Here is a 22216-nt window from a genome sequence, read left to right as displayed (position 1 = left end):
GGTGTATTTCGAATGCAGCTGATAAACGTGTGTAGCTTTGCACAAGTCAGCTAGTTAGAAGTAGTTGTTGTCAAAGAAAAGGACACTGAATGTCCCTGCTGAGCGGCCGTGACTGTTTTGCCCAAAGCTGGGGTGTGTCTGCACGGTCAGTGTTGTGCCACAGTTTGTACCCCTAATGATTTCGAGCTCTCCTGGCGGTTTCCCCACAGTCCGCGGAGGTAAACTAACACAACATTTTAGATTATATTGCTACATTTTGAAACGTTACACGAGGCTGCATAGCATTAAAGGTACCTCGCATTAACCAGGGGAAGCAACCAGGATTTACGGCTAGTGGAACACATCTTCTAAGGAGTACTTTTTTTTTTTGACACGTCATGTCGAACACAAACTAATATCCGGTTAACCACAGATATGGCTCATGTTATTATAGTTTAGGTTGGTGTTTTCACTTAACGCAAGCCACTTATTTGCTTTCCACAGCACCCTAGAACCAGTTAGCGGCTACTTGTTAGCTAACCATCGCCCATATACATCCAGCTTCCGCATTCCTTTAGTCAAGCTGAGTCAAGTCTGTGCAGCAGGTCCTGCACAGGATACAGGACTAACTGCAACATCCACCTCCAATGCATTTATTTACTACTAACCCTTGTGTGGTCTTCATATGTTTGTTAAACAGCCAATGTTCCCGTGTCTGGTTGACCTACCACTTTATTAGGCTTTTAAATCAATAGAGCCATGAAAAAAATACTACTAGATGTTTACATTAGCTCAATTACCAATGATATATACATCCTTTATGGTCCATAGTTGCCTTTTACCCTTGTGAGATCACATTTATGATCATATGATAATTTTCAGGTTTTGTCAGAAATCAAGGAAATTATAATAAAGGGTAGAAAAAGAAAAAAAGATTTTTGATCATTATTGGTGCTTATTTCTTAGAACTTAACCAGAACAGGTGAACGTGCTTGAAATGGAACAATGTTGTAACTTTGTGCGGGACTAGCAGGTGGAGAAATACAACATAGCTTCATACATGAAAATACACTCGGGTCCAGTAGACTCGGACACCCCAAATGGAATAGTTGTGTGTGTGTGTGTGTGTGTGTGTGTGTGTGTGTGTGTGTGTGTGTGTGTGTGTGTGTGTGTGTGTGTGTGTGTGTGTGTGTGTGTGTGTGTGTGTGTGTGTGTGTGTGTGTGTGTGTGTGTGTCGTGATATCATATGTATCATTCTCTGCCATGATTTTTTTCACAAATAGTAACAAACCCAATTTATATATTACCTTATCTAATATTGGAACTGTTGGTATTTTTGCCCAAAAAATGACTTTGTCTGTTCATAGGAAAAGGAGATTTGGTCAAATTCACCACAGGCTGAATATTATGTCATTTACATGGGGCTCAACAACTTATGACTATTTTCTTAATGCATCTGTCCCATTTTTACTTTCTCCTTGCAGAACCAAACCCGAGGCCGTCGATGTGACGTTTGCAGGTGAGATTATTTGTCGTGCTATCTAACAGCTGTCTTTTTTTGTTGTTTCTTTGAATTTCTTTGTGTAAATCGCCACACAGTTGATTAACGGCATGGTTATGGTTGGCTGTAACGACATTATCTTAAGTAAAACCAAACCATTACTACTAGCCTATGTTGGCAGAGTCAACCATTGTCCGTCTACTGAGTAATCACCTACTGATTTTAGAACTATGAATACTATAAAGTTTCAACGCTACTGCTGGAGGTGAAACAGATTTGTAGCTGTGCTTTTGCTGTTGTCATCACACCAGCAATCTTCCTGTTGTGTAGTCAACCTGTTGCATATGCGTCAGCCCTGCCAGTAATTGCTGCTAGATGACACAAAGGCCGCATATCCACCTGGTATTAAAATTGGATCCGAGTGATCGGATTACAAGTGTACAGCTCCAGAAACGTCCCAACTAGAAGTAGAATGGGACTCCAAATGCGAAAGTTATCTCTTTTGATTAGATCTTAATAAAAATAATAATGATCTTAGATTTTAGATTTATATTCGGTGCTGTGTGACTGATATTTTGCAGCTGTAACACTATTATTTCCCATTTTTTAAAATATCTATCTTACTTCTTTGCTCTATATGTAAAAAGAGAAGGTTTAAAAAAAAAATCATAATTAAAGCTTTTGAGTAACTAAATTACGGGACTTTTACTGTGAAGAACTTAAAAGAAATGAAATGACCACTCAGATTCGCCGGCTTCTAAATAGCGAAAGGAGAAGTTGCGACGTAAGACCTGGAATGATGTCAGTAATGTCCTGCATTTTCATTATTTTTAGTGACAGTTATGAAATCAAAAATAAGGACGTTGTCTTCTGGCGGCTGCCTTTTATAGGCAACTGCAGGAGACCCATCTCCAGACAGGAGGGGACATAAGAGCAGGCAGCACCGGAACAATAACACCAACAGTAACATACATAGATCTAATCCGCATAACAGTTGAGTTGGTGGTCCTTATGTGGCCCGGGACACATACACACTGCCTAAAGAATGTGATCATATGTTCCTAAACCACCTCCAAACGTAGTCTTGAGTGAAGGGATCTCAATGAGTACTTATTGTACAAGTGTTTTATGAAATCTTTAGGCAGGATCGCGAAGTGGTCGGCTGCAACCAAATAACCCCAAAACACTGTTTCTGCCAGGATAAACCGTCCCTTTATCCCGCCACGGAACACAGTAAAGTTGTGAGCAACCGACTCGCACTGTCAATAACCACAAGCACTATTTCTGCTAAAATAAATGTCTCTTTATTTCGCCACAGAATACAGCCCCCGCTCTCGCTCTCAGCCGTCGAGGCGAGTCTGGCGCACCTGCCTCGAAACCGTATTTCCAAAACAGGAGCACCGTCCTTAAAACATGACCAAAACAAGTTGCAACTTCTCAAAACACAGGTTATATAATTGATATATGAAACACAAAACAATTATACAGTTGATAATTGAAACACCTACAATTGATAAATGAAACACAAAACAATAATAATAGTTATACAGCAGTGAATAAACAAGTTATACAAGTGACCCACTTAGCTGTTGTCAAGGATTATAATGCAAAATAAACTTTTTCCTCCACAACAAGTGTTCTTAAAGCTTACATAGGATCATTTAGATGGGATTTTAATACCAGGTGAAAACGCGGCCATATTTAATTGATTGAAATAATCGATTATATCGGCGTGAATTGCGGTTAATATTTAAGATGTGCCAAATGGAAAATGTGTCCGTGTGTCAAGTTGCCGGAAAGAAAGGGTTGGGAGGTTGATTTTATCGCCTGCAGGCTTTAATGTTTCATGTCCATCTCTGTTGCAGATTTCGATGGCGTCTTGTACCACATCTCCAACCCCAACGGGGACAAGACCAAAGTGATGGTCAGCATCTCCCTCAAGTTCTACAAGGAGCTGCAGGAGCACGGGGCGGACGAGGTACGACACACTGATGAGGGCGCAACGTAAATAAAGAACCCAGAACACTCGGGTCACAAGCTGTGTATCAACAAACCGGGGTGTCTGCAAGACCTGGAAAGGTTCTTATTTTTGGGGGGCATTTTTAGGAGGAGTAAACCTTTATTCATGGGCGTCCTAAAAGTCATTTTACAAGTGGGTTTTCTCACAAATTGTTCCTCTGGTGGGAAAATAAACTGATCATGCCGAGGTCAACAATTGCTTTCATGATTTATCTCCATTTTCATTGAGGATTGTTTTTGTGAGCTGTTTAAACCTACAGTCACTGTGCAAACATGCACTGCTGCTTCTTGAGCTGAAAGTGTGAACATATATATATTTGTTTTGTTTTCTTTTAAAGCTAAGTGAGTTTATGATTGCTATCTACACACACACACACACACACACACCCCACACACCCACCCCCCTACCTGCCTCTACCACAAGAGCTCTGTTGCCATGTAAGGAAGAAAGCAGCTGCTGAGGCTTCTGGTAGAAACAGGAAGTGAGTTAGTGTGACTCACCCCAGGCGAGGAAGTGCTGACTGAGAGCTGCAGCAGCAGCCACTGTGCATGAATGTCTTGGCTGCAGTCCAGCGACGTCCCTCCTTGTTCCCTAAAAGTTGAGAGCAGAGGGATAAGTGAATGGTTCAGCACTGTCCCATTCAGTTATTCAGCCGGTGAGAAGTCTATTTATGAGAGCAGTCAGGGCGGATGGAAGTCTTATTTATTCTTGTTCTTATCTAAGTCTCCGTTTGACTGCTTTGCTGCTCAGACTAAATTTAGGAAGAAGGTAGTAGACCACACTCTGTCTTTTGTTGACCTTTGGTGGTACGTTTCCGGCATTTCTTTCTCAGCTTTTTATTGGTGTTGACATTTCAGCTAGTTTCTTGTCGTCTTTCGAACCACCTGCTTTGTCTCGGAGGACTCCGAGAGGATTCCCAAAGCTATAAAAATCATTGAAATGATAAGAACTTTGACGATAAAAGGAAATTGCTTTAGAAGTACCAGTTCAATCACAAGAGAACAACTAATGGTCAATCTCCCTAACTCTAAGGACCCGTTCCCTATTCTATAATCCAAATGGCAGCACCATTTTGCTTTTAAGTTATAATAAATGAGGTAGTTTTGCTTTTTTACAAATTCTACTATTTCTGTATTTGAAAGTAAGATGCAAATAAAGCTCATCTTTTTAATTGCAGCTGCTCAAGAGGGTCTATGGGAATTTCCTCGTTTCAGCTGAGGCTGGTAAGTTCTAACACATTTACTGATTGCTTGTTAGACTGCTAAAATCAGTTTTAGATCGCTACACCACATACCTTTTGTTCCTCATTTCTACACACTGTTAGTTTGTGGTAGCTCACTTCTTCCTTTTAATTGAAAAGGGTGAAATCAAAAAGAAGTGTTTGACAGAGTGCCACTACTCGATGGAGATGTTGTCCAACCGGTCGTTTGTGATCGTTTTTCCTCCCAGGCTACAACGTGTCCCTCCTCTACGACCTGGAGGCGCTACCAGCCAATAAAGATGAGGTTGTCCACCAGGCGGGCATGCTCAAGAGAAACTGCTTCGCCTCAGTGTTTGAAAAGTACTTCAAGTTCCAGGAAGAGGGAAAAGAGGGCGAGAAGAGGGCCGTGGTCCACTACAGAGACGATGAGTCCATGTACGTGGGGTGGGGGGAACAGAACGGAAGAGCTTGGTCTAATGTCTTTGTGGTGGGCTGGCTGGTGTCTCTAGAGTAACCTTTTAGAAATGCAAATTTCGGATATTTAACTGAGATGTGACCGTTGTGAAATAAATACACTCATTTATCGGGGGTTGTGGCTATTTAAATAATTCATGGTCCTAGTTGGCTAATAAAATGGAAACAGGCTAATTATAGCCACTACCTTTTGTTATACAGCTAAAACAAATATTTGCACTCCTGTGAAGTGACAATTTCTGTAGTAGCTCTTGTATGGGAAATATGTTGTAGTCCTCACATAATTAAGCTCTGATTTCTTTTATCCTTTTCATCCATCTGACATCCTTCTCAGGTATCTGGAGGCCAAGAAAGACCGAGTGACCGTGGTGTTCAGCACAGTGTTCAAAGACGACGACGACGTCATCATCGGCAAAGTTTTCATGCAGGTGTGTGAGGCCACGCATGTACATTATATTCGCTATTGAGGAAATTTGGTGAGGTCATACTAGAACTACTCGTAGGTCAGACTAGACCGAAGCAGGCCAACCAACAAGCCGGAGGCAAAATGGCTGCCAGTTACATTGAATTAAACCCCAGTATTAACTTGATTCAGTTAAGTAAAAAGAAAATGTATATGTAGTTTCTCTTTTTAACAAAGCACAATATAAATGGCTATGGCTAAGTATATTATGTGACTTATATTACACTCCCAAGTGTTTTTATTCGTTCTTCCTGTTCGGCTAATGAACGCGGCAATACTATGTTGTAAGGAATGGAGAGCAAGAAAGTTGTTAATATGATGTAGCATAGCACTCTCACCGTTAGTTGAAAGCCTATTTATTTATGTACTAAATTATTTGTTAGCTACTTAGCCTAGCTAACCTTCTAAGATTATATTAGCTCTACCAGCCTGCAGCTAACTAAATAAGCTAGCTAGCTAACAAGCTAATCTTCATAGCTGACCAGATTTACTTCTTTGCTGTTAAGCTAACATTCTTTTTCCCCTTTTTTAAATTGTTTGTAATTCTATGACTAGTAGTCAAGTATTTGACTACACTGTACTTCTTATATTGTGTTTTACTAAATAACTTAAAATTAATAATGCATATTGTACACTTGTTCTGTGTAGGAGTTCAAAGAGGGTCGGCGGGCCAGCCACACAGCCCCCCAGGTGCTGTTCAGCCACAGGGAGCCCCCACTAGAGCTGAAGGACACAGACGCCGCTGTTGGGGACAACATTGGATACATCACTTTCGGTCCGTATCTGTTAAGCATTGGCTGAAGCTATACTTCCGTAATTGTCTAACCAATTTACCAAGTTAATACTCACGTGTATCCGCTGTTTTGATGTTTTCAGTTTTGTTCCCACGTCACACCAATGCCAATGCCAGAGACAACACCATCAACCTCATCCACACCTTCAGGGACTACCTGCACTACCACATAAAGTGCTCCAAGGTCAGTTCCACTACAAATCCAGAATATGCTCCAGACATTCTTCGAGTTTCCTTTTTAAGTATTTAGAAATGTATATTCTGTAAGGGCAGATCAATTTGGTCTTGGAGACTCTTTGGAAAAATATTCTCAAAGATGTAGACGGATCAATATAGTTTTAGGAATCTCTCCTAATGAAGCTCTAAAGTAACCGGAACAATCCACTCTCTGATATGTCTATTAGGCCTTATAGATAATGAATGTAGTATTTTCTTGGCTTTATAATTGTGACGCAATTCCCCCCCAAAGTTTCAATGTGATCTGGAGTTAAGTAATAAATGCTTGTTATAGGAATATTTTTTTTAATATATATTATTATTATTATTATTATTATTATTATTATGTTTGGACAGATAGTCTGTTGTTGTGATAATTTAAGGTGTAAGGCTTTAAGAGTTTGAGGCTCAACCGCAGCTAAATGAATATTGAAGATTAACATGGCTGAACATGTACATGACCTGGATTTCTTTTCATTAAAACATTCTCTGGTGGTGTTTGACCTTTTATAAAAATAAATTTTTTTCATACTGCCGTCATACTGTATGTAACATTTGTTAGGATTACTTTAAATCCATCTGCAATCTTTATAGTGCTATTGGAAAAAGAGGTGACAAATGTGGTCCAAAATAACATTCATTACAGTTTGTCAGTAAATACTGTATACACAAAAAAGAAAAAACCTGCTGCTAATTTCAGTGTCAGGATGGCACTGATTTAGAGCTTAAGTACCGTTTCTTTATTGTTTTACTGAGGAACATTAGAGGAGTGGACAAATGACTGACACATGTCAACTCAACACAACAACACGTTCCATCAGCTATACGTGAGATCAAACGAAGGTCTCGGCTGACGACGTCTTGCTCAGTGAACAAACAGGTTTTTAGGGAAGTGCGTGGGCGTTTGTGTACGCTTTACACACAATAGGAGACACGCTAATGGACTTTTAGGATGGCATTCATTAGAGGAAGGTGTTAGGCTTTTGTGCTATTTTTGACAAATTCCTTGGATGGCGTTGGATGTGTTTGCTACGGACAGCGGCGTGTCTGCGTGGGTGACGGATTGCTGGACAGTTGAGGGTGGGTTCAGCTTGAGAAACATGACATAATACGCTGTCAAAACCGCTGTTATGCCCTTGTCTCTGCCACACGCTGTGTTAAGGATACAGACACAAAATGTGGACATCTTATTTTTCACAAAATAAACACCTGCATGTGCGTCTTGTTAAATGAGCTTTTTCGACACTCTCCTGTGCGATTACAATCTCTTACATAAGGTACTGTCTTCCGCAGGCCTACATTCACACACGCATGAGGGCCAAGACGTCAGAATTCCTCAAGGTGCTGAACCGCGCTCGACCCGACGCCGAGAAGAAAGAGATGAAGACCATCTCGTGAGTAACCTCTGCTCTTTGGACACCCACCTCTCGGTTCTCCACCCTAATGCTCCGATTTAGGTGTTGCTCATCTATTTCTATCTAACACAACACCGTGATTCTGTGTGTGGTGTTTTTTTGGATGCCATCGATCAAATTTTAGGATTTTTTTTTTTATCCAACTGTTTCATAAACAAGCTTAATTTCACAGATTCATTTCATGCATCCTTAATCCCAATGTTTGAAGGCTCCTCTTTGGAGAGCTGCAGTGATGTTTTTGAATAATTTCCTGACTGATTCTCGCAGTTGAAAGCAGACCACAACCAGATTCCGCTCCGAGATACACTATCTCTGCATTCTTTTCCTCTGTATCTTTGTGTGTTTTCGAGGTGCGGCTGTGTTTGCCCCTACTGTTTTTGCAGTGCTGTGACTCAGAAATATATATTTTTTACAGCTCTCTGCTTCGCTAAAACCTCCAAACAGTTACACAGACACTATTTTTTTAGCCATGTAGCTCTGAAATAATTGGTAAATATATACTGTGGAAGCACAGGGAGCCTTTGTTCTGTGGTTAACGTGTAACTGCAATAAGGAGGGAACTGTCTCCTTCGTAAGTCTCAAAGAGGGAGAAACGGTCCAAATGCATTTTGGGTTGGCTACACGGTAAAAAAAAAATACAAGTACAAGCTATGCAATAAGTAAGCTATGCCATTCGCACAAATCTAGAACTGTGTCGACCGCATATTGTTTAATTTGTTTGCATATTAAATCATACCACAAACATGCTGCAGTTATCAGAATCCCTATCAAGTTATTCTGATAATTCTCATTCTCATATCTCACTTATTATTTACTATTTACTCATCATTCCCAATCTCACATCTCACTTATTTGTTATTTATTCATCAATCTCATTTCCCATATCAGAACTGTTCATAATGTAATATAATAACATAATACTATTGATCCCAGTATCCTTTGCACTATGCTCCACATTTAAATAATAATTATTGAACTATTCATTGCACTCATGCCTCTATATTGTTTCTGTTTAGAGTATGTATACATTAGTGCCTATTTTTTAGTTTTGGTTGTTTTGTACGTGAAAGCACATTGTGAGCAACGACGCTTCAACGAAAAATTCCTCGTACGTGTCCTCATACCTGGCAGATAAAGCTGACTCTGACGACAGATGAACTCTGGTACAATATGTTGCAATATCCAGTCTCTTAGCTGTTCAACAACAACAACAACAGGACAGACGCATAGGTAGTGTCAAGCTTTTAGTTTCATTTTAAAGGAACAGTTTCTTAAAATATGCTTATTTGACAAAAGAAAGCAAATCAACCTATTCCCCAAAGTGTGTAATTATTCGTAGACGTAGTTTGGACTGTCGGTTCTCACAAGGATTTAAAGTGTGTGGGTACTAACTTGTCGGGTGTCATGTTCTTTATGTGGCGTCTAATGTTTCTATTGTCTATTGTTTGATTCTTCAGTGGAAAGACCTTCTCCCGCTGAGGCCCTACACCACCACCACCACCACCACCACCACCACCAGATAAATTCAAACCCCCGTGGATATGCCCAAACGCGCTACTCAACGCCGTGTTGGACAGGACTCCAGATCGCCTCTAAATGCCCCCGCCCAGCCCCAGATACCAGTCCAGTCTTTTTCCTTTCCTTTTTTTTTTTTTGTTGAAATTAATAATAATGTTGGCTACTTAGGGAAAGCCAAGGCTCAAGAAAAATGGAAAAAAGGGCATTCCTTGCTTTGCATAGTTAAAGAGAATTATTAGTCCTATACAAATATATATATATGAGAAAAGAAATTGAAATTTTTTGATACGATATCTTTTACTCCATTTGGTACTCTTGCTTGCCTCTCAACCCTCACCATGCAAAAATCCATTTATTGGAGGATTTCAATCCCCCCCCCCTTCCCTCCTCTCTGTGCTTTCATGTCATCTGTACCATTGTCATTTAAAATTAAATAAAAATGAATCACTCTTGCAAAAAAACCATCTCTGGTTTCAATGTGTGCTAATTTTGTGACTCTCTTATATTTGCTTATGTGTCCCAGAGTTTTGTCCACTGAATATTTTAGTCCAAATTGATTCACTTTGTCATGCTTTGTCGTTATTGTTGTCTAAGGGGGTGTATCTAACTTAACTGAATTGTATGTTTTTTTTTATCCATTTTTGACAAAATTAAACTTATTTCAAAAAAATATATTTATACACTGACTATAAATATTATACTTAATTAGATTTTAAAGTGTGTCTGAGGCTACATTAGTTTAAAGGCTTTTAAAATATATTTTATTACAATATATTTGTAAGTTTTTTTGTTTATTTCTACATTTTACTGTAGTGTCGTCTTCTCATGTCCGTACATTATCCTGCGTATTGGTTAAAAATCATATATCCTTTTAAAAACCAAAGAAATTAACTAAACATTCAACAAATACAGAATCACTGGTGCTTCTGACGGTGATATTTTTCTTCTTCACATGTAAATCATATGTTCAATAGTAGTACAATTAATATGGTTAATCTACAAATACACAATGCCGTGTTGGCATGAATATTACTACGCTTGGACGGAAGCTGTTGACAGTTCGCCTCGAGCTCTCCATCATTTTTGTCTATTTCATAATTTATGCAAACGTTTCCCTGGTTAAGAATCACTGTAATTTGTTATTATTAGAATAAGTTGTGTAAAGTTATTTTTTTTGAAAATGGACACAAAATGTATGTATCAAAAGAGTGAGGAAATGAAACACAGCCGAGTGACTTTCTTTCAAAATCCAACATTTATTTGCTGAGAACCTCTTAGTAATTCTACAGGTTAGGCAGCAACAGTGGGATTCAGTTTAACATGAATCTTGGCTGAGTGATAGAAGAAAAAAAGACCCAGCAGGAACTCATAGTGCAGCATTAACTCTGATTTTTAAAAAATACAAAAAGGTGGAAAAGTGGGAAAGTTGCCACTGAGAAAGCCTCTCAGCCAGTAGTTGACCCAGGACTTTCTTGGTGGTAGAGATAGACTTCGGAATCAGGTCCCAGCACAAACACGCGAAAGGCTTTGTCATTTTTATTTTGTAAAGCTTGATCCAGAACTCACCGCTGCGCCCGACGTCTTTTATAGAAAACTACAAGCTGTCGGGGAAGAGGAGGAGACTGTAAGTATGCCGAGAAGTAAGAAACAGATACACCATGAGGGTTTATGCTTTTTCCTTTCTTGTCCTCTAACTCGCTTAAAAAGCCAGTAGGTTTCTATTTCCCAAAATGTAAAACTATTTCAGTAAAAGGCTTTATGAACTAGATAAGAGCATTCCATCCCTACTAAATGATAGAAATGCTAGCTGAAGATGTGAGAAATAACATTTTAACTTTATTACCCTTGTTTTTTTTTCTATCCCAAGTATCATTTTTGCCCTGGGCGGAGCTGTGTCTCCACCCGACAACATAAGTTCCTTTTTAACCAATAGGATGGGACTTGAGCTCGCTGACATCACACAAACATCATGAAACATCTGAGCTGTCTCCGTCCTCACCTTTCGGGATCAGGGGTCATGTCTTGCATCAGTCGCTGGTAGTTGTTGATTTCCGCCTCCAGCTTCATCTTCACACACAGCAGATTATTGTTGTCTTCCACGTGGCGCTCCACCCGCGCCCTCACTTCCTTCAGCTCCGCCTGCAGGTTCAGTATCAGCTGGTTGAGGGGGGACAGACGCTGACCGTACTCCACTTTGGTGCTCCTCAGGGCCTCCTCCAGACCGTGGATCTGAAAGGAAGACACCCAGGGATTTCTGTCGTCTTTTTGGAGTCCTACGCTCAAATGTCTTTTGTCTTTGTGTATTTGACCAAAGAGACGAGACCTTAGAAGAACACATCTTGGCCTGTTCATAGTTTGTTTGGTTATGCAAGAGCAGATCCAGGTGGCAGTGAGACACCTTGTCTGTCCTAAAGTAGAAGACTCACAGTGTAATGACAGGACAGTCAGGAATGCTTTTGAAAAAGACAAGTAAATGCCTGCATTTGTTTTGAAAACTAATTTCTCCTGACCAGTGGTGAAATGTAATTATGTACCTATTTACTCAAGTACTGTACTTAAGTAAAAAATGTGAGGTACTTTACTTAAGTCTTTCCATGCCAGTTTCTACTTTTACCCGCTTAGTTTCACATCATCTACTGCATTAACTTGACAGATATAGTTGTTAGAAAATACAATGTTTTATGATGAATTAAACTACCCGACAACATAACGGCCTAATAGTTGTTAAGTAAGTAAGTTATTTATATGGCACCTTTCACAGACGGGAGTTAAACAAATAAAAACATAAAATACTAAACCATGTGGCTAATTAAAAGCTTGTCTAAAACACTGTGTCTTCAGGTGTTTTCTAAAGGTTTCCATAGAATCCAAGGCTCTCAAGGCTAAACGGAGAGAATTCCAGGGACTCGGAGCCGCCACAGAAAAGATCACGATCACCTCTGGTTTTAAAAAATGTGTTCGGGGAACGGTTCAAAGATCTTGGTCCGAAGACCTCAGAGAGTGACCAGAAGAGTGTGTGTGCAACGGATCCTGGATGTTAGATGGAGCTTGACCATGCAAGGCTCTTTAAGTAATGATTCAAATTTTAAAATGCACTCTAAAACCGATTGGTAGCCAATGAAGCCGTAAGCACAGGAGTAAGTCCAGATTAAAACCATTGGACCATTAAACACAGAACTGTTTGAGGACTTCCTGCATTGAGTACTTTGGTTTTAACACTTCAAGTACATTTTTCAGATGATGCATTTTTTACTCTAGGAACATTTTCATTGCAGGACCTTTACTTGTAACAAAGTATTTTTACGGTGCTGTGTTTCTACTATCACTTTTCCTGACATGAAGAATGAACTCTTTTAGTATTATGCTGTATACTTGTATTTTATGGCAGTGGGACATAGGCTTGTGTGTTGTTACCTTGCTGTGGTAACTCTGGCTCTTAATATCCAGAGACTGGGCCTGTTTCTGCAGATCCTTGAGCTCTGACTGTCCAGTGTGCAGGTCTTCATTGTTTTGGGCCTGCACCCACTTGATGTCTCTAAACTGGAGCGGGGGGGAAATGGAATGGAGTTGGTGTGATGGACTGGAGAGAGAGATAGAAAACAAGAAAACCATGTTCCTGACTTTAGGAGCCCGCGGGTCACGCACCTTGCCCTCGTACCAGTCCTCGCAGTCTTTCAGGTTCTTCCTGGCGATGTTATCGTACTGGAGGCGGATCTTGTCGAGAACCTCAGCCAGGTTAGAGTCCCGAGAATCAATCTCCACGTTCACCTCAGAGTTCTTGATCTTCTCACGCAGGACATCCACTTCCTATAAAAGTGTGGTTACAAAGTTGGCCTCCGATTTCACACAATGCAATTGTGTTAATTGATCTTGGAGTGTGCGTTTGTGTCTCCAGTCTCACCTCTTTGTGCTCCTGCTTGAGGCGAGCGAGCTCCTCCTTCACCAGATCAATCTCTTTCTGTGTCTGCATGCGGTTCAGCTTGGAATTCTTAGCGGTCTTCTTCAGATCCTCCAGGTCTTTTTCTACTTCCTTCCGTGCCTTTTTTTCATCGTCCAGCCTGCACAAGGGGAGGAAAACCAGACTCTTAGTTTCATTTTGCTCGAAATTTTGATCTAATGATTCACTTTTGATTTCCCGAGCCCCCTCCCCTTTTCTTTTCTTTCTCATTTTGTTTAAAAAAAAAAATGCACAAAACTTAGGCCTACTTGTTCTTAAAGTCATCATTAGCAAGCTTGGTGTTGTCAATCTGGAGCAGCAGCTTGGCGTTGTCCTTGGTGATGTCTTTGATCTTTGGAAATGAATGCACGAAAAAATATCCAAAACCAAGTTATTTTATTTTATATTTTTCTTCTCCAAAATTAACGTAAAAAAGAAATGTAATGACTTACCCTCTGCTTGAGGTTATCCAGGGGTTTTTCCAGCTCATCCCAGTCGCGCCCCTCGGGTGTTCTCCTCTTGGCCAAAATGTCATCAATCTGTTTCTCCATGTCGTCGTTATCCTTTTGCAGCTGTTTCACCCGGTCCACGTAGCCGGACAGCCGGCCGTTCAGACCCCGAAGTGCCTGCTTGTCGTCCCCTGGGGCAGCAGGCGCGGCCGGAGGGGTATCCGCAGGTGTCGCTGGAGCGGCGGGAGCGGCATCTCTGTCCGTCTCGTTGCGCAGCACGTTACGCAGCCCCTCCAGGCTCGCCACAGACACCCTAGAACCCCTTCCCCCTGCTCCACCAAACATGCTGGCAGCGGTGTTTGAAGGCATGATTGAATGAGAGAGAGTTGACAGCGACAGAGAGCTTAAAAGGCTGAAGAGTCACTTACATTTAATGGATCCAGGTGGGTTTTATACCTGTTTTTACGCACGATAAATCCGCCCCCCAAGCGGTGCCATTGGCTCCTGGTGCCCGGCACCACTCCTGGACAAACAGGTTCAGACTCAAAATTCAAGTATTTCATGTAGATACTTTGGTATTTTCACTGTAATTGTGTACTTGTCCTCTCTTGATTGGACGCATGCAGTTTTGGGGAGGTGATGCGTGGTCCTTGTCCACCTTAAAAGCGGGGGATCTGCAGGGCTGTAGGTACTTTCGCTTCTCATCTGTTCAGTTCTTAGATTGCCCCTCGCTTTTCCAAACTGCAACATGTCTAAACCGAGAGACTACAGCAGCCAGTCCTACTCCCCGGGCAGCACGGCACCGCTCAAAAGCCACCCGAGCCAAAACGGGATGGACCCGTCGGGTAAATCCAGGGAGAGGGACGACATGGTTGGACTCAATGACAAGTTTGTCAGGTTGATTGACAAGGTGTGTACATTTGATTTTGAATTCATAATAGCCTCAATAATTAGTAATTGATGTATGTATCTCTAAATGAATAAAGAGCGTGCTTAAAACGTTAAAAAAACAACAACTAAATCATAAGAACAGTGTTGTATTTTATTTATTGTAGGCTATTTTATCACCCGTTTTTGGTGTTGTAGCCTAGGCTACAGCCTATTAGCGGAAATGTTTTCTAAATGACATATATTCCAAATAATTTATTTAATTCAGTTGTTCCAGTTATTTTCGTTGTTTTTAATGCATTCGTAATTTATTTAGTCCGTACTTGTATCGGCTATTGATTTACTTTTTTGTACAAAGTTTAGTAGGCTATAGTAACAAATAATTCAAATTAAAAACAAGCCCATTGTGTAGTGAAGGATGTAATTGTTAATTTTTTTCTAAATTACATATATTCCAAATAGTTTATTCAATTCAGTTGTTTCAGTTATTTTCGTTGTTTTTAATGCATTTCTAATTTATTTAGTTCGTATTTGTATCGGCTATTGATTTACTTTTTTATACAAAGCTTAGTAGGCTATAGTTACAAATTATTCAAATTAAAAACAAGCCCATAGTGTAGTGAAGGATATAATTGTTAAATGAAACTTTTTTGTAACCTGGAGCATTGCAAATACCAGTCTCTTTCTGCTGTAATTAATTCTTTGGCATGAGGCCATGAAAGGCGTCTTCTTCTGCAACCTTCACTTCATGTAGACAATGTTGGAGGTACAAAGGACGCCACCTTGTGGATGATTCTGGTCCGTTACCATGACAACGTATGGACCATAGACTGTATATATAACGGTCTGTGGTAGGCTATGGACTCAATGGACCGTTTTCACATTTAACATTTTTGACTTGTCATAGCAGGAAAAGCACAGCTGAAATTGATGACCTTAACGATGGGTCTATTCCATCAAGTGTCCTACTAAGCTATTTTAGTGAGTCAGCATGCACAATACCAGGGCCTCTCCTAAATGGAACGCAGCCATCATTAATGGCGTTGAATTCGCGTGTGCTTTTGCTAATATGTTTGCCGTAAAAAAGGTCTGTGTAGGCCTACATTGTTGTTTTTCGAGTAAATTGGATAAAACTAATACACAGCGTTTTGAAGTGTAAGATAAAGGGTGGGTCAATAACTACTTTTCACAGATGTAAAACCAGAAAACACTAGTTAACATAATGCGCTATTTACCCCGGTGATAATTGGACTGCGCACACAGCCTACCTGTTCTCCTTCATTAGCTAATTCGGTTAGCTAGTATCTGCACTTGCTGCTTTCATGTCGGCAAATCCTCCCAGAAAAATGCTTGACATCCTGACAGTCTGTTCTTGACCAGGTAGGGTACCGTCCCTTCGAATTCAAACACACACGGGAAGTTAAAACCAACCAGGAGTATGTGCAATATAAATGCAAAAGAAAAGGTGTCTTCTCTAACAAGCTAATACTAGCTGTTTTCTCTCCCGCCGCCGAAGAACCACTCCACGTCAAATGTGATTATTTTAACATAGGTTTGGGTTTATAAAAATATCTCGCAGCTGGTGGGTATTACATGTTTCATCTCAAGTATTTCTATATAAGACAGACTTTAAAATGTGTTCTGTAGAAGATAACCCACATCATTCACGGTGACGGCATTTACTCTCTTTTTTTCAGAGAAATGCTAACGGCTGCCGCCCGCTAACTACAGGCTAATAACAACAGTATTTGGCAAACAGCCAGTCAAATTGCAGCAGGGCAGTTAGTTTTGGGCATGCGCATTGTTATTCTCACAGTACAACAGTAAGATATTTAAAGATTACAATGTAAATCAAATATATTCTGCGACCTTAAACCGTATAGAAAATTATAAATTACTTGATATTTTAATTTCATGAATTAATCCAGAATTATATTAATTTATAAATGACTCAGTACCACTTAAACCACGTTTTACTCTGTTGCCAGCAGGTGGGGCTACACATACATATTTGGCTTGTGCAAAACTTGGCATGTAGCTACAGTATATATTTAGACATGGCATTCCTCACATTTATTCTACACCATCACATAACATCATGTGACTATATTTTTTTATATTTTTTATTATATTATTTTACCATGCCTCATTTATTTTGCAGTTACTTTACTGCAAGATTTAGCATGTTTTGTTGCTGCTGTTGTATGTTTTTTTCCTCTGGAATTTCTGTTCACCATTCCCCTCGCCCCCACACTTTGTCTGTCTCTGACTTAGATGAAACACCTGGAGGATGAGAACAAAAAGCTCGACACAAAGCTGAAGATTCTCAGGGAGCATGAGGACTACGAGGGGAAAATCAACGACATCGTCAAGCAGCTGGAGAACGAGATGGAGCAGCAGATCGAGACCTTGCTCCACGACCAAGAAAAACTGCACGCTGCACTGCTCAAAAACCAGGAGGAGGTGGAGGACAACAAGAACAAGTCAGTGGGTCCATGTTTAGAGACAGAAACCTCCATCATCTATCAATACGTCCTACCTGCACTCTAGTCTGGTATAAAGTACTTGAAAGCAATACTTGAGTAAAAGTACAAGTAGCTTACCAGAAAAAGACTTTGGTAGAAGTTAGTCACCTTCCTAATTACTTGAGACTACTTTAAAGTATCTGATATTTATTGTAGCCTACTTAAGTATCACAAGTAATTTTCTAAAGTTAAATCTACTTACATTATTAGAAGTAAAGTACAGATAAGTGAAACTTAAGTACATTAACAAAGTATTTGCACTTTGTTGCATTACGACACTGCTGCACTGTGTCTTTAAATGAGGGGAAAATGACACATTACATTTCTTAATTTGGGTAATATTATGTTACATGAATGGAAGCCATTTCTAATCCTTTATCCCAAATTTGGAAATTTCATATACATATCAATGTGAACCCAGAGGACTATTTAATTATCGGCACAGATCCACTTATCATTCTTTATTTTCTGTATTTTTCAGGTATGAGGAGGAATTTCTGAAAAAATCTGACCTGGAGAATGAGTTTGTTGTCAAGAAAAAGGTACTTTCAGCTTCTTGTGCTGCTTATATATTCAACCATTTAGACGCATAGTAAACACTCTAATTTACTAATTCCCACCATTTTAAATACACAAGGGTAACAGTATTTTGTGTTATATTGCATACTATTTTCACTATGGATTGAATCTGTGGCAATATGATATTTTGGGAGCCATTTCTGCACTGTATGTCACATGAGTGTCCTTATTCCTATGCATGTGTGTAATATGCATATGTTTGTAACAGGAGGTAGATGAAGGTCACTTGGAGGCAGTAGATCTGGTTCTGGACCTGGAGGACCTGATTGGAAAACTGGAATTCCTCAGGGCTGGCTATGATGAGGTATTGATGGCGTTTCTTTGACTTTTTATTGTTCTTGACCTCTGCTCTGTGAAAGCTACAGTCTGTCTGGCCTGAAGGAGAAGAAGTTCTTTACACTAGCTCTGGTGTGCCCCATCTCTGCCCCCTGCAGGAGATCAAGGAGCTGGAGTCGCACGTCCAGAATGTGACGGTGGTCTTACAGGACAACAGCAAACGGTCTCTGGACATGGACGAAATCATCGAGGGGGTCAAGAATCAGTATGCCAACATGGCCGCCCGCACCAGGAACGAAGCCGAGCAGTGGAACCAGAAAAAGGTGTGGGGGGATTATACCCAAAGAAGAAGACATAGTACTCAGTAGTACATTTTACTAGTACTTAGCAGTACATTTTCCTGTCGTTACATTCTATAATCTTAAACCGGCTCTGTAGTTACCAAGAGATATGATGAAATGTGCCATCTTTTCCCCTCAGATGGATGACATGGTCTCAAATGCAGGACAGCGTGAGCAGGAAGTGCGTGAATTAAGGAGGGAGATCTCAGACATGGTGCGCCACATCCAGAGGTCCAACGGGGAACTGGAAGCTCTCACAAGGAAGGTGTGTGCTTCACAGTCAAACACTGCCAGAGTTCAGGTGTATAAGTACACACCTTTGTCCATCCAACAAGCCTCTGATTTTCTTTTGACTGTGTTTTTTTTTATGTTAGGAAGAGTCCCTGATGAAGGACATCAGTGACATGAGGACCGAAGGCGAAGACAACCTGCTGAAGGCTCGGGACGACATTTCCCAGCTGGAGGAGGCCTTGAAGCGGGCCAAGCAGGACTTGGCTGGACAGGTCCGCGAACACCAAAAGCTGATGAACCTCAAGTTGGCGCTGGACATCGAGATCGCCACCTACCGCAAGCTGCTGGAGGGCGAGGAGCAGAGGTATGGGAGATGATGTTGCTGTTTGTTGTAGAATACACCATAATGCGTTAAGCCTGGCACTAACAACTGTGTCTGTCTCTCTGTCTCTGATCCATCTCTGATCCATCTGTGAAGAATGAACCACCATATGCACCGCGCAGGTGAGAACAATGTTGTTACATTTTCCGATTTGGTTGCTCTGTGGTGATTTTTAACTTTTTTCTACTGATACTGGAGACATATACAGTAAACATGTAGCGTGGAGCAGCTGTGGCTTAATAGCAGACGTTTTTTTGAAAGAGCTGAAAACTGTGGAACCACATTTGTTTTGGCTCGTACCCTCTCATTATTCAAATGTCTAGAGTTGAAATTGTCCAGTAATTTTCAAGAAAAAAAGCAAAGTTCGGAAGGAAGGAAGTCTGGTTTTCTGTCCTGCTAATTATTTGGTGACCCCCTTGGACTTGTCTTGGGACCCCTCGTGGGGATCCGGACCTGCAGGTTGGAAAACCACAAATAAAACATTTATACATGTCTTTCAATTTGTACATCAGTGAAGCCCTCAATTACCTGAGGGCAATGCCGCAAATAGCACCAAGTAGCAGCTTGCCCACTTTTGAAGTAAAGCAACTGGCTAAAATCGTCCATCAGGATGTTGCTTATAAGAGTTCTGGTAAAGGTAAAGGTTGAGAGGAACACAAAACTAAACGTTATATAAATTAATTGGACATGGTAAAAAAAAAAAAAAACTGCATCTCTTTCATACATATCAACCTTTTCGTGATTGATTCATGTTTTGTGTCCCACTAAAATCAAACCTCCTCTTTCGCTCAGATTTCTAAAAACCAATCAACCAATCCCAGTCCTTACTTGCACGCAGACGTTGACCTGCCAGAGAAGCACCACCTGCCAGAGAAGCACCACCTACCAGAGAAGCACCACCTGCCAGAGAAGCACCACCTGCCAGTGAAGCACCACCTACCAGAGAAGCACCACCTGCCAGAGAAGCACCACCTGCCAGAGAAGCACCACCTGCCAGTGAAGCCACAAGCCCCAGCACCCACCGATGTCCCGGCAGATACAGCTGTCCCAGCAGTGTACCCCACCTCCAAGAAACGCCTGCTGATCCGGGTGAAGGTGGAGGCGGGCAGAGTCGTGTCCGAGAGCTCCCTTTATATTGAAGATTGACCGGCACTGTCCATCATCACACCTCTGCCTACAGCATTACAATATGTCCGCAAAATGTGAATTAAATTTTTTTTGAATTAAGTTAAATATCAAGGATCATTATGAAAATGTCTTTAACTGCAATAATCCTGTTTGGAATGAATTTTGTTTGTGTGCTTTCTGCAGTCTAACAATAGCTTCTTGGCAGGTTGAACGTCTTTACTATGACTCGTGCTTGAAATTAGGGACATTTTGTTTATGTGAAGCAGTCATTTTAAAAAGGTTTTCTTATCTTTCTTTGCCTTTGCAAATACTTGTGTTCCTGGTACCATCAGTGTATTTTTTCATCTTTCTTGTAGTCTTTTTGAGCTTAACAAGATTTGTAGAAAAAGAAAACCCACCCATCTAATGCGTGAAAATTAAAACAAGGAACAAGTGGCTTTAAGCAGGTGGTTAAAAGGAGTGTTTCTGTTCTGTTGCTCAGCATCTTAATACACGGTCACACCAGGTCACATTACCGGGGGGTAAACCTTTATCTGGGGTAGAACTGTATGCATCAAATGGTTTCTCATACTGCTTTGGATTTGTTCTATTTCTCTCACATGTATCTGCACCCAATTACCTCAAATAGGCTGTATCGAACGTAATCACAATGAAGCCATTACATTTTAATGGTAGGATAAGTGTATGTTTTTGTTAACCTTTTGTGCAATCAAATGCAATAAATTAACAAAAGCATCATGAACGATACGTCTGCTCTCTTTTTCTTTCACATAAACTCACAAGAGTATAGTCACTTAAAGATTGACATTTTGGGAAATACATTTTCTATCTTACCTAAGAGTTACATGATAGTAAGATTTTTTTAATCCAATGTCTAGTAAATACATACATGACTAGAGCCGGTAGACATGTACTTAGCTTAGCATAAAGCCTGGAAAGAGGTGGGGGGGAGACAGCTTGACTGAGACAACTGATCTTTAACAGGGGGTCGGGGGCCCCTAGGGGGTGCTCAGAGTCTCTGCAGGGGGACCTCCAAATAATTAATTTTTGAAGGTTTTTTCCAAAATTCCAATGTTTTAACATGAATCCAACATATTAATAGCAAGTATAAATCTCTGCTTACTGGCCTGTTGGCAAGGTGGTCAGTAAGGTAGCCATCCACAGATACAGTTCATCGGATCAACAGGTATGTTTAATATTAAAAGATGATTTATAAAATCATGCCAACAATTATTTGAATAGCTTAGAATTCTATGCATAAAGAAAGGTGTGTATAAAGGCTTTAGGGTGCCATACACGCTTTTGTAGGCCCAGTTTAACCCTCATGTTGTCCTCGGGTCGAATTGACCTGTTTTCCTATATCAATGTTCCTTTAACTACCCAAAATAACATGATTGATTCCACACAACGCTCTTTGGCAAGTACAAATCTCTACTTTCATTAATTTCGGGGTGTCTTATTCAATTTTATAGCATTTATTTAAAAAAAAAAATTGAAGTGGTTTTGAAATAATATTGAGTAAAAGTTGACATGTTCCAGTCTGTGATTATCTATCAATATACTTTCCTTTAATTTTAGTCTTAATAATTCCTAATTTCTGCTTTTCTAACTGAAACATTGGGCATCATTTCCTACAAATGAGGTTTATCGACCATAAATTCCTAAAATAACAGTAAAACTAAAGTTAATAAGTTAGTGTTACGTAGTATTGTCAAAAATGTCAAAGAAAGTGAAAAAAAGTGTCAAAAGTGTTTAAAAAAAAGGGACAAACACATAAAAAGTTGAATAAATCGATAAAAAGCCTCAACAAAAGTGTTGGTTTTCAGTTTTGATGGGAGACAACACATGGGTTAATTTACAACTTAACTGTGTACAATATACATGGTATGGGGGGGGGGGG

At 40.3% G+C, this 22216-nt stretch overlaps 3 protein-coding genes across 4 annotated transcripts in view; 2 read left to right on the top strand and 1 right to left on the bottom strand.

Annotated features, from left to right (window-relative positions):
• The window catches only part of arpc2 (actin related protein 2/3 complex, subunit 2), a 10185-nt gene extending 346 nt beyond the window's left edge, over window positions 1-9839 (top strand). The window contains exons 2-10 of the mRNA XM_034864156.1: window positions 1464-1498; window positions 3346-3458; window positions 4678-4723; window positions 4950-5136; window positions 5510-5603; window positions 6287-6413; window positions 6515-6615; window positions 7941-8041; window positions 9520-9839. Of these exons, the coding sequence (XP_034720047.1) occupies window positions 1464-1498; window positions 3346-3458; window positions 4678-4723; window positions 4950-5136; window positions 5510-5603; window positions 6287-6413; window positions 6515-6615; window positions 7941-8041; window positions 9520-9541 (826 nt within the window). The 3' untranslated portion in view covers window positions 9542-9839. The remainder of the gene's footprint in view (window positions 1-1463; window positions 1499-3345; window positions 3459-4677; window positions 4724-4949; window positions 5137-5509; window positions 5604-6286; window positions 6414-6514; window positions 6616-7940; window positions 8042-9519) is intronic.
• Window positions 9840-11159: 1320 nt separating this feature from the next.
• LOC117939130 (keratin, type I cytoskeletal 18-like) lies at window positions 11160-14391 on the bottom strand. The gene is made up of 7 exons (XM_034864151.1): window positions 13970-14391; window positions 13787-13869; window positions 13482-13638; window positions 13226-13387; window positions 12995-13120; window positions 11580-11809; window positions 11160-11181 (listed from the first exon to the last, which is right to left on the bottom strand). The coding sequence occupies exons 1-7, from the start codon at window positions 14333-14335 to the stop codon at window positions 11175-11177; spliced, it is 1131 nt and encodes a 376-aa protein (XP_034720042.1). The 5' UTR covers window positions 14336-14391; the 3' UTR covers window positions 11160-11174.
• A 267-nt stretch (window positions 14392-14658) lies between these two features.
• LOC117939128 (keratin, type II cytoskeletal 8-like) lies at window positions 14659-20950 on the top strand. Of its 2 annotated transcripts, none has more exons than XM_034864148.1 (9): window positions 14659-14876; window positions 17129-17337; window positions 17861-17921; window positions 18167-18262; window positions 18393-18557; window positions 18715-18840; window positions 18950-19170; window positions 19285-19310; window positions 20027-20950. In XM_034864148.1, the coding sequence occupies exons 1-9, from the start codon at window positions 14715-14717 to the stop codon at window positions 20332-20334; spliced, it is 1374 nt and encodes a 457-aa protein (XP_034720039.1). In that variant the 5' UTR covers window positions 14659-14714; the 3' UTR covers window positions 20335-20950. The 2 variants fall into 2 exon arrangements, with proteins under 2 accessions (XP_034720039.1, XP_034720040.1); XM_034864149.1 differs by lacking the exon at window positions 14659-14876 and adding an exon at window positions 15976-16234 and having other exon boundaries at window positions 20027-20570.
• The last annotated feature ends 1266 nt before the right edge of the window (window positions 20951-22216 follow it).

Source organism: Etheostoma cragini, chromosome 24 (assembly GCF_013103735.1).
Source record: "Etheostoma cragini isolate CJK2018 chromosome 24, CSU_Ecrag_1.0, whole genome shotgun sequence".
Lineage (NCBI taxonomy): Eukaryota > Metazoa > Chordata > Actinopteri > Perciformes > Percidae > Etheostoma > Etheostoma cragini.
The sequence above is the reverse complement of the archived record's forward strand: the minus strand, read 5'-3'. Positions and strand labels throughout refer to the sequence as shown.